Source organism: Rattus norvegicus, chromosome 9 (genome assembly GCF_021556685.1).
Source record: "Rattus norvegicus strain SHRSP/BbbUtx chromosome 9, alternate assembly SHRSP_T2T, whole genome shotgun sequence".
NCBI lineage: Eukaryota > Metazoa > Chordata > Mammalia > Rodentia > Muridae > Rattus > Rattus norvegicus.
Genome location: NC_141542.1, coordinates 11,299,703 through 11,312,556, shown reverse-complemented (window position 1 = coordinate 11,312,556; position 12,854 = coordinate 11,299,703). Strand labels below are relative to the sequence as shown.

Genomic DNA, 12,854 nt, shown 5'->3' with positions numbered 1-12,854 from the left:
TACCCTAGGTTTAAGTGCACAGGATTATAAACTTTAAATTTTAATTTTACCTCTTTTCTTGTTAAAAATAAATCATTTGTGTATATTTATAAAACTTAACTAAATAAAATTAATTCCTAGAATATAATACTGTGGATACTTTACAAAAAAATTGTCAGGACTTAGTCTTAATGTTTAAACTCACCAGTCTTTTATGGCCTTTAGTCTAACTGGGAAATTAATAATCTCTCTTTCATAGTGCTATGAGAATTACATGAATAAAGTGCTTTATATTATGTTTTTATAATTAGTTCTCAATGATGTGCAAGTAATTCGTTAATTAGAAGATACTAAAATTACCGCACCATTTATTTTTAGCCCAGGGTGAATCTCACAATAATACAAAGTTATTCCCTCAAATACACACAGAAAGCTGTAAGAAATGCAGGCCACTTAGGTCATTTCCACGAGAGCAATGTTGCTGCTGTATCCACCTCAAATCTCGAGGCCAGTTACACCCTGCTTTTACAACAGGACATTTGTTTAAAACATAGTTAGCAAACAAATAACAAAGTGACTTTATTAAATTATATCCCATATAATTTGGGTTTGTGACCAATAATAGCTCCATGTTCAGTTAGGATCAGGGCTTAGGTGATGCTTTGACAATTTCTGGTCAAGGATCACCTAATACGGTAGTTGGATCAATAGAGAGTATGCCTAGCTGTGGAGTGGCTTTCTCAAATGTCTGATTTAGCAGGCTTTGGCATTGAACATCTCCCAACATTTCCATTTGGAGAAGACGAAACATGGGCCACATTAAATAAGAATAGATGTCCTTACTTGCAAAGTGCTTGTCATTTTGTTAGACAGAAAAAGGGGCCATTCAGGAGCATGGGAATTATGTAAATCATGACGCTGGGTATGAAGCAGCCTCGTGGGTTCTGGCAAGTTGTAGTTCTTTAGAAATGAGAATTCCTGCTCTCTGCTCTCTAGGCTGTTAGCATGTGGCTTTGACCAAGAGCCTGTGAAATTGCTGTCACCCAGCATGCTGCTTCTGCAACTCTTTCCAAGGAGGACTGCAGAAGTTGGCTCTTCTCCCTGATTGCTTCTTGGCTTCCTCACTTGACTTGGCGCTAGGCACTCCTTGCCTGGTATTGTCCAAACTCTAACTTGTGTTAGACTCTGGTTTTACTGTGTGGATGAAGACCTCTGTGTGTGCAACATGCATTCCCACCACTCTAACAGATATCTGGGGTTGAAGGCAGTAAGGCAACATAGCAAAGCAGGCTTTTGGGAAATACAATGCTAAACTAACTCGGTCAGGAATGCTCGCTTCACATGGAGGGATGTGCAGATCTGTATCTGCTCCTTACAGGCAGTATGCTATTCTGCAATGCTATTTTCTATATTTTAAAAAGGAGAAATATTCAAGTGGGTGCAAACTTCGCCCCTGTATTGGTTACATGGCTTGTAAAGTTACTTTAACTCCCTAAGCTTTAGGTAAGTCATTTGAAAGATGTCAGCCAGTTTTTAGCGGGAGTCCCAATCTCTTGCTCCCTGCCTCCAGCTCACTGCTCCCAAACCCCGTGGGAGAGGGAGCTCACTGCCAGGGCAGGTGGGCACTCCTGAGACTGCAGAGCAGAAGAGACCACCAACACTGCCCACCCCTGCCCACATCCCTAGCCCAAGAGGAAACTGTATACAGCCTCTGGGTTCCCTGGTGAAACAGGAACAGGTGAGCAGGAAATCCCCTGCGTCTGAGACCGCTGGAACCTGAAGGGACCGACCGGATAAACAGTTCTCTGCACCCAAATCCCGTGGGAAGGAGAGCTGGGCCTTCACAGAGGCAGACACGCCTGGGAAACCAGAAGAGACTACTCTCTGTCCACATCTCTGACTCCAGAAGAAAACACCAAATGCCATCTGGAACCCTGGTTCATGGGGGCTCCCGGAAGGGTGGTGCAGATCTTCCTGGTTACTGCTGCCGCGGAGAGCTCATAAGCAACACCCCACAAGCAAAACTGAGCCTCGGGACCACAGGAAAGACAAACCTTCCAGCTCCAAGCAACCTGCCTGGTGAACTCAAGACAAAGGCCCACAGGAACAGCTGAAGATCTGTAGATAGGAAAAACTACAAGCCCGAAAGCAGAACACTCTGTCCCCATAACTGACTGAAAGAAAACAGGAAAACAGATCTACAGCACTCCTGACACACAGGCTTATAGGACAGTTTAGCCACTGTCAGAAATAGCAGAACAAATTAACACTAGAGATAATCTGATGGCAAGAGGCAAGCGCAGGAACCCAAGCAACAGAAACCAAGATTACATGGCATCATCGGAGCCCAATTCTCCCACCAAAGCAAACACAGAATATCCAAACACACCAGAAAAGCAAGATCTATTTTCAAAATCATATCTGATCATGATGCTGGAGGACTTCAAGAAAGACATGAAGAACTCTCTTAGAGAAACACAGGAAAACATAAATAAACAAGTAGAAGCCTACAGAGAGGAATCACAAAAATCCCTGAAAGAATTCCAGGAAAATATAAATAAACAAGCAGAAGCCTATAGAGAGGAATCACAAAAATCCCTGAAAGAATTCCAGGAAAACACAATCAAACAATTGAAGGAATTAAAAATGGAAATAGAAGCAATCAAGAAAGAACACATGGAAACAACCCTGGATATAGAAAACCAAAGGGAGAGGCAAGGAGCCATAGATACAAGCATCATCAACAGAATACAAGAGATAGAAGAGAGAATCTCAGGAGCAGAAGATTCCAGAGAAATCATCGACTCAACTGTCAAAGATAATGTAAAGCGGAAAAAGCTACTGGTCCAAAACATACAGGAAATCCAGGACTCAATGAGAAGATCAAACCTAAGGATAATAGGTATAGAAGAGAGTGAAGACTCCCAGCTCAAAGAATCAGTAAATATCTTCAACAAAATCATAGAAGAAAACTTCCCTAACCTAAAAAAAGAGATACCCATAGGCATACAGGAAGCCTACAGAACTCCAAATAGATTGGACCAGAAAAGAAACACCTCCCGACACATAATAGTCAAAACAACAAATGCACAAAATAAAGAAAGAATATTAAAAGCAGTAAGGGAAAAAGGTCAAGTAACATATAAAGGCAGACCTATCAGAATCACACCAGACTTCTCGCCAGAGACTATGAAAGCCAGAAGATCCTGGACAGATGTCATACAGACCCTAAGAGAACACAAATGCCAGCCCAGGTTACTGTATCCTGCAAAACTCTCAATTAACATAGATGGAGAAACCAAGATATTCCATGACAAAACCAAATTTACACAATATCTTTCTACAAATCCAGCACTACAAAGGATAATAAACGGTAAAGCCGAACATAAGGAGGCAAGCTACACCCTAGAAAAAGCAAGAATCTAATCGTCTTGACAAAAAAACAAAGAGAAGAAAAGTACACAAACATAGCCTCACATCCAAATATGAATATAACAGGAAGCAATAATCACTACTCCTTAATATCTCTCAACATCAATGGTCTCAACTCCCCAATAAAAAGGCACAGATTAACAAACTGGATACGCAATGAGGACCCTGTATTCTGCTGCCTACAGGAAACACACCTCAGAGACAAAGACAGACACTACCTCAGAGTGAAAGGCTGGAAATCAACTTTCCAAGCAAATGGTCGGAAGAAGCAAGCAGGAGTAGCCATTCTAATATCAAGTAAAATGAATTTTCAACTAAAAGTCATCAAAAAAGATAAGGAAGGACACTTCATATTCATCAAAGGAAAAATCCACCAAGATGAACTCTCAATCCTAAATATCTATGCCCCAAATACAAGGGCACCTACATACATAAAAGAAACCTTACTAAAGCTCAAAACACACATTGCACCTCACACAATAATAGTAGGAGATTTCAACACCCCACTCTCATCAATGGACAGATCATGGAAACAGAAATTAAACAGAGACGTAGACAGACTAAGAGAAGTCATGAACCAAATGGACTTAACAGATATTTATAGAACATTCTATCCTAAAGCAAAAGGGTATACCTTCTTCTCAGCTCCTCATGGTACTTTCTCCAAAATTGAAAATATAATTGGTCAAAAAACAGGCCTCAACAGGTACAGAAAGATAGAAATAATCCCATGTGTGCTATCACACTACCACGGCCTAAAGCTGGTCTTCAGTAACAATAAGGGAAGAATGCCCACATATACGTGGAAGTTGAACAATGCTCTACTCAGTGATAACCTGGCCAAGGAAGAAATAAAGAAAGAAATTAAAGACTTCTTAGAATTTAATGAAAATGAAGGTACAACATACCCAAACTTATGGGACACAATGAAAGCTGTGCTAAGAGGAAAACTCATAGCTCTGAGTGCCTGCAGAAAGAAACAGGAGAGAGTATATGTCAGCAGCTTGACAGCACACCTAAAGGCTCTAGAACAAAAAGAAGCAATACACCCAGGAGGAGTAGAAGACAGGAAATAATCAAACTCAAGAGTTGAAATCAGCCAAGTAGAAACAAAAAGGACCATAGAAAGAATCAAACAAAAGTTGGTTCTTTGAGAAAATCAACAAGATAGATAAACCCTTAGCCAGAATAACAAGAGGACACAGAGAGTGTGTCCAAATTAACAAAATCAGAAATGAAAAGGGAGACATAACTACAGATTCAGAGGAAATTAAAAAAATCATCAGATCTTAGTATAAAAGCCTATATTCAACAAAACTTGAAAATCTGCAGGAAATGGACAATTTCCTAGACAGATACCAGGTACCAAAGTTAAATCAGGAACAGATAAACCAGTTAAACAACCCCATAACTCTTAAGGAAACAGAAGCAGTCATTAAAGGTCTCCCAACCGAAAAGAGCCCAGGTCCAGACAGGTTTAGTGCAGAATTCTATCAGACCTTCATAGAAGACCTCATACCAATACTATCCAAACTATTCCACAAAATTGAAACAGACGGAGCACTACCGAATTCCTTCTATGAAGCCACAATTACTCTTATACCTAAACCACACAAAGACACAACAAAGAAAGAGAACTTCAGACCAATTTCCCTTATGAATATCGACGCAAAAATACTCAATAAAATTCTGGCAAACCGAATCCAAGAGCACATCAAAACAATCATCCACCATGATCAAGTAGGTTTCATCCCAGGCATGCAGGGATGGTTTAATATACGGAAAACCATCAATGTGATCCATTATATAAACAAACTGAAAGAACAACACCACATGATCATTTCATTAGATGCTGAGAAAGCATTTGACAAAATTCAACACCCCTTCATGATAAAAGTCCTGGAAAGAATAGGAATTCAAGGCCCATACCTAAATATAGTAAAAGCCATATACAGCAAACAAGTTGCTAACATTAAACTAAATGGAGAGAAACTTGAAGCAATCCTACTAAAATCAGGGACTAGACAAGGCTGCCCACTCTCTCCCTACTTATTCAATATAGTTCTTGAAGTTCTAGCCAAAGCAATCAGACAACAAAAGGAGGTCAAGGGGATACAGATCGGAAAAGAAGAAGTAAAAATATCACTATTTGCAGATGATATGATAGTATATTTAAGTGATCCCAAAAGTTCCACCAGAGAACTACTAAAGCTGATAAACAACTTCAGCAAAGTGGCTGGGTATAAAATTAACTCAAATAAATCAGTAGCCTTCCTCTACACAAAAGAGAAACAAGCCGAGAAAGAAATTAGGGTAACGACACCCTTCATGATAGACCGAAATAATATAAAGTACCTCGGTGTGACTTTAACCAAGCAAGTAAAAGATTTGTACAATAAGAACTTCAAGACTCTGAAGAAAGAAATTGAAGAAGACCTCAGAAGATGGAAAGATCTCCCATGCTCATTAATTAGCATATTAATATAGTAATATAATATAGTAAAAATTAATATATTAAAATATATTAAAATATTAATATAGTAAAAATGGCCATTTTACCAAAAGCGATCTACAGATTCAATGCAATCCCCATCAAAATACCAATTCAATTCTTCAAAGAGTTAGACAGAACAATTTGCAAATTCATCTGGAATAACAAAAAACTCAGGATAGCTAAAACTATTCCTAACAATAAAAGGACTTCAGGGGGAATCACTATCTCTGAACTCAAGCAGTATTACAGAGCAATAGTGATAAAAACTGCATGGTATTGGTACAGAGACAGACAGATAGACCAATGGAATAGATTTGAAGACCCAGAAATGAACCCACACACCTATGGGCACTTGGCTTTTGACAAAGGAGCCAAAATCATTCAATGGAAAAAGATAGCATTTTCAGCAAATGGTGGTAGTTCAACTGGAGGTCAACATGTAGAAGAATGCAGATCGATCCATGCTTATCACCCTGTACAAAGCTTAAGTCCAAGTGGATCAAGGACCTCCACATCAAACCACATACACTCAAACTAATAGAAGAAAAACTAAGGCAGCATCTCGAACACATGGGCACTGGAAAAAATTTCCTGAACAAAACACCAATGGCTTATGCTCTAAGATCAAGAATCAACAAATGGGATCTCATAAAACTGCAAAGCTTCTGTAAGGCAAAGGACACTGTGGTTAGGACAAAACGGCAACCAACAGATTGGGAAAAGATCTTTACCAATCCTACAACAGATAGAGGCCTTATATCCAAACTGTACAAAGAACTCAAGAAGTTAGACCGCAGGGAGACAAATAACCCTATTAAAAATGGGGTTCAGAGCTAAACAAAGAATTCACAGCTGAGGAATGCTGAATGGCTGAGAAACACCTAAAGAAATGTTCAACATCTTTAGTCATAAGGGAAATGCAAATCAAAACAACCCTGAGATTTCACCTCACACCAGTGAGAATGGCTAAGATCAAAAACTCAGGTGACAACAAATGCTGGCGAGAATGTGGAGAAAGAGGAACAGTCCTCCATTGTTGGTGGGATTGCAGACTGGTACAACCATTCTGGAAATCAGTCTGGAGGTTCCTCAGAAAATTGGACATTGAACTACCTGAGGATCCAGTTATACCTCTCTTGGGCATATACCCACAAGGTGCCCCAACATATAAAAAAGACACGTGCTCCACTATGTTCTTCGCAGCCTTATTTATAATAGCCAGAAGCTGTAAAGAACACAGATGCTCTTCAACAGAGGAATGGATACAGAAAATGTGGTACATCTATACAATGGAATATAACTCAGCTATCAAAAACAATGCCATTATGAAATTCATAGACAAATGGTTGGAACTGGGAAATATCATCCTGAGTGAGGTAACCCAATCACAGAGAAACACACATTGTATGCACTCATTGATAAGTGGCTATTAGCCCAAATGCTTGAATTACCCTAGATGCCTAGAACACATGAAACTCAAGATAGATGATCAAAATGTGAATGCTTCACTCCTTCTTTAAAAGGGGGAACAAGAATATCCTTGGCAGGGAATAGAGAGGCAAAGATTAAAACAGAGACAGAAGGAACACCCATTCAGAGCCTGCCCCACATGTGGCCCCTTCATATACAGCCTCCCAAATAGACAAGATGTATGAGGCAAAGAAGTGCAGGCCGACAGGAGCCGGATGTAGATCTCTCCTGAGAGACACAGCCAGAATATAGCAAATTCAGAGGCAAATGCCAGCAGTAAAACACTGAACTGAGAACAGGACCCCGGTTGAAGGAATCAGAGAAAGAACTGGAAGAGCTTGAAGGGGCATGTGACCCCTTATGAACAACAATGCCAAGCAACTAGAGTTTCCAGGGACTAAGCCACTACCTAAAGACTATACATGGACTGACCCTGGACTCTGACCTCATAGGTTGCAATGAATATTCTAGTAAGATCACCAGTGGAAGGGGAAGCCCTTGGTCCTGGTAAGACTGAATCACCAGTGTACGTGATTGTTGGGGGGAGGGCAGCAATGGGGGGAGGGTGGGGAGGGGAACACCCATACAGAAAGGTAGGGGTAGGGGTTAGGGGGATGTTTGCCTGGAAATTTGGAAAGGGAAAAAACAATTGAAATGTAAATAAGAAATACTCAAGTTAATAAAAAAAATGAAAAAAATTGTAGGTAGGAATGTTGTTAATTTATACTATAATATCAAAAATACAATAAACGTTTTTTCTTTGTTCCAAAAAAAAAAAAGGTGTCAGCATGGTAGTATCCACCCTAAATTAGTTCTGAAGAATCAAATTATGCCAAGTATTTCAACAGGGCAAGTTACAGGGAGCTGGTTTTGCTGGGGGCAGAGGGCTGAGGCAGTAAAACTGAAGTTTGGAGGTCCCTGGGTGTTCTTAAGGGAGGTGATGAAATACTAGGCGGTAGCATTCCCGGAAAGCAGAGGTCTCTGAGCCATGGCTGGAGACTGGAAGGTGTAAGCTATTCCTTATATTGCAGGGAGGCTGTCTCTCTGAAGGAAAACCTGCATGTTCAAAGTAAGCAGAGCCTTGCTCTTCTTTCTGCCTACCAGGCTCTCACTGGTGCCGCCTACCAGCAGAACTAAGAAAAATAGGTTTGTGGAGTCAAAACCCAGATTACCCCCCCCCCCGCCTTTTTTTTTAAAGCTATGTTATTTCTTTACATTACAGTTGCTGTCCTCCCATTCGGTCCCCTCTCCGATAGTTCCTCATCCCATTGCTTCCGAGACGGTGATTCCCTTCTACCAGGCCTCCCCTTTCCTTGGGGCCTCAAATATCTCCAGGTTTATGCCCATAGTCTCCCACTGAAGCCAGACCAGGCAGTCCTCTGCTGTGTAGGTGCTAGGGGCCTCCGACAAAGAGCCAGACTTTGAAAGCAGATTCTCAGAAAGTGAATCTGGGGCTTAAGGAAAAGTGTGGTTAAGAGAAATCATGCCGACCCCACTGATCTGCCTCAAGAATGATTCTAGTATTGCACCAAAACAATCAGTAGAGAAGATGGGCCATTCACAACAATGAAAATGCTAATTACTTATTCCTTCAAGGTTTAATTATTCTCTTTTAGTCAACAATACATTAAACATCCAAAGTTCACTACGCTAGTATGAGTAAAATTTGACAACATAACTTTGTTGGAAGTTTTTAGTATACAACTATAATTCGGACTTGGAGTTTCTAAGAGATTAGTGGTACTTTAAAAACCAGCATTTGCCCTCCCCAAATTAGCCTTTCATCTGCCCAGGAGATGGAATCATCAATCCCGCCATGGTCTCTGCTAATTATATGTACATTAACGTGCCCCAAACTGATTTCCTAAGCAGTGCTTCCGGAATCTTCCAGTAGGAAACAATTTACTGCTATTATGATTTAGAAGTGAGCAAACCATAGGAGGGCACGAGGAGACTCAGTTCCCTTTCTTGCTCCTGAGAAAGGCTCCTTACCTCCAATCAACATGGTACAGATGGAGAAGATCTTCTCTGCATCCGTGTTAGCGGACACATTCCCAAATCCCACGCTGGTGAGGCTGCTGAGAGTGAAGTACAAGGCTGCGATATAGGCACTGCGGATGGACGGGCCGCCCAGCGTGTTGTTGCCGTAGTACGGAGATTCCAGTCTCTTTCCCAGCTCGTGAAGCCAACCTGGAATGGGGGGAAAGGACAGGCTTAGAAATGAAAGCTAAGTCTCAGTTTAGCTCTGAACAACTGAGGGTGTGATAGTTTAGTGGGAAAAAGAGTTAAAGGGAAATTAAAGGTACGTTATATATTATTGCTCTAAAACCGGAACTATCGTTGTTTCATTCGTTGCAATACAAAATACGATTTCATGGTCAGAGTGACTGGAGGTTGCAGAGGGTGACATAGAAACGCCCTCTCCTTAGCAACACTGAGAAGCACATGCGTACCACGAAACTCATCTCAGCTGTCATTAGAGGGCCGGATGGCATCTGTCCTTCATTTTGTCTGGTGCTGAAATGGAAAGCGCCTCCCCTATGCTCAGCAGTCGCTCCACTGCTCAAGCTACATCCCATCCCTGAATCAAACTTTAAACCCACATGATAAACAGCTTCATAGAAAGGGGCTTTACAAAAGGAGGTCAAGGGGATACAGATCGGGAAAGAAGAAGTAAAAATATCACTATTTGCAGGTGATATGATAGTTTATTTAAGTGATCCCAAAAGTTCCACCAGAGAACTACTAAAGCTGATAAACAACTTCAGCAAAGTGGCTGGGTATAAAATTAACTCAAATAAATCAGTAGCCTTCCTCTACACAAAAGAGAAACAAGCCGAGAAAGAAATTAGGGAAACGACACCCTTCATAATAGACCCAAATAATATAAAGTACCTCGGTGTGACTTTAACAAAGCAAGTAAAAGATCTGTACAATAAGAACTTCAAGACTCTGAAGAAGGAAATTGAAGAAGACCTCAGAAGATGGAAAGATCTCCCATGCTCATGGATTGGCAGGATTAATATAGTAAAAATGGCCATTTTACCAAAAGCGATCTACAGATTCAATGCAATCCCCATCAAAATACCAATCCAATTCTTCAAAGAGTTAGACAGAACAATTTGCAAATTCATCTGGAATAACAAAAAACCCAGGATAGCTAAAACTACCCTCAACAATAAAAGGACTTCAGGGGGAATCACTATCCCTGAACTCAAGCAGTATTACAGAGCAATAGTGATAAAAACTGCATGGTATTGGTACAGAGACAGACAGATAGACCAATGGAATAGATTTGAAGACCCAGAAATGAACCCACACACCTATGGTCACTTGATTTTTGACAAAGGAGCCAAAACCATCCAATGGAAAAAAGATAGCATTTTCAGCAAATGGTGGTAGTTCAACTGGAGGTCAACATGTAGAAGAATGCAGATCGATCCATGCTTATCACCCTGTACAAAGCTTAAGTCCAAGTGGATCAAGGACCTCCACATCAAACCAGATACACTCAAACTAATGGAAGAAAAACTAGGGAAGCATCTGGAACACATGGGCACTGGAAAAAATTTCCTGAACAAAACACCAATGGCTTATGCTCTAAGATCAAGAATCGACAAATGGGATCTCATAAAACTGCAAAGCTTCTGTAAGGCAATGGACACTGTGGTTAGGACAAAACGGCAACCAACAGATTGGGAAAAGATCTTTACCAATCCTACAACAGATAGAGGCCTTATATCCAAAATATACAAAGAACTCAAGAAGTTAGACCGCGGGGAGACAAATAACCCTATTAAAAATGGGGTTCAGAGCTAAACAAACAATTCACAGCTGAGGAATGCCGAATGGCTGAGAAACACCTAAAGAAACATCTTTAGTCATAAGGGAAATGCAAATCAAAACAACCCTGAGATTTCACCTCACACCAGTGAGAATGGCTAAGATCAAAAACTCAGGTGACAGCAGATGCTGGCGAGGATGCGGAGAAAGAGGAACACTCCTCCATTGTTGGTGGGATTGCAGACTGGTACAACCATTCTGGAAATCAGTCTGGAGGTTCCTCAGAAAATTGGACATTGAACTGCCTGAAGATCCAGCTATACCTCTCTTGGGCATATACCCAAAAGATGCCCCAACATATAAAAAAGACACGTGCTCCACTATGTTCATCGCAGCCTTATTTATAATAGCCAGAAGCTGGAAAGAACCCAGATGCCCTTCAACAGAGGAATGGATACAGAAAATGTGGTACATCTACACAATGGAATATTACTCAGCTATCAAAAACAACGAGTTTATGAAATTCGTAGGCAAATGTTTGGAGCTGGAAAATATCATCCTGAGTGAGGTAACCCAATCACAGAAAGACATACATGGTATGCACTCATTGATAAGTGGCTATTAGCCCAAATGCTTGAATTACCCTAGATGCCTAGAACACGTGAAACTCAAGATGGATGATCAAAATGTGAATGCTTCACTCCTTCTTTAAAAGGGGAACAAGAATACCCTTTGCAGGGAATAGAGAGGCAAAGATTAAAACAGAGACTGAAGGAACACCCATTCAGAGTCTGCCCCACATGTGGCCCATACATATACAGCCACCCAATTAGACAAGATGGATGAAGCAAAGAAGTGCAGACCAACAGGAGCCGGATGTAGATCGCTCCTGAGAGACACAGCCAGAATACAGCAAATACAGAGGCGAATGCCAGCAGCAAACCACTGAACTGAGATTAGGACCCCCGTTGAAGGAATCAGAGAGAGAACTGGAAGAGCTTGAAGGGGCTCGAGACCCCATATGTACAACAATGCCAAGCAACCAGAGCTTCCAGGGACTAAGCCAATACCTAAAGACTATACATGGACTGACCCTGGACTCTGACCTCATAGATAGCAATGAATATCCTAGTAAGAGCACCAGTGGAAGGGGAAGCCCTGGGTCCTGCTAAGACTGAACCCCCAGTGAACTAGACTGTTGGGGGGAGGGCGGCAATGGGGGGAGGGTTGGGAGGGGAACACCCATAAGGAAGGGGAGGGAGAAGGGGGATGTTTGCCCGGAAACCGGGAAAGGGAATAACACTCGAAATGTATATAAGAAATACTCAAGTTAATAAAAAAAAGAAAAAAAAAAGAAAAATAAAAGAAAGGGGCTTTACTCCTGTCCGGTAAAGTCTTCTCTGTTTCATAATTGGCTGATGCTTAGTTTCCTTCTAAGTCCCTGGTCTCCCCAAAACTTCACTGTGTGTTAGGGAGAGCATGAATCCTAGACATTTAACCGATACTTGAATAGAATTTGATGCCCCAAAACTGTTTTAGGACACTGTGTAATTTTATCTAGAGGGGGGATGTTTTAAATATGTCTAGCCTATTATACCTCATTTATATTGTGATGGATTTATAAAAATCTATATTAATAAAACAGAAAGAATAGCATGTATAATATATTGGTATCATCTACAATGAAAATACAACA

At 40.9% G+C, this 12,854-nt stretch overlaps 1 protein-coding gene across 1 annotated transcript in view; it reads right to left on the bottom strand.

Annotated features, from left to right (window-relative positions):
• Positions 1-12,854, bottom strand: part of Kcnh8 (potassium voltage-gated channel subfamily H member 8) — a 426,523-nt gene that overhangs the window by 93,906 nt on the left and 319,763 nt on the right. Inside the window, 1 exon segment of the mRNA NM_145095.2 lies at positions 9,368-9,565. Coding sequence (NP_659563.1) covers positions 9,368-9,565 — 198 coding nt within the window.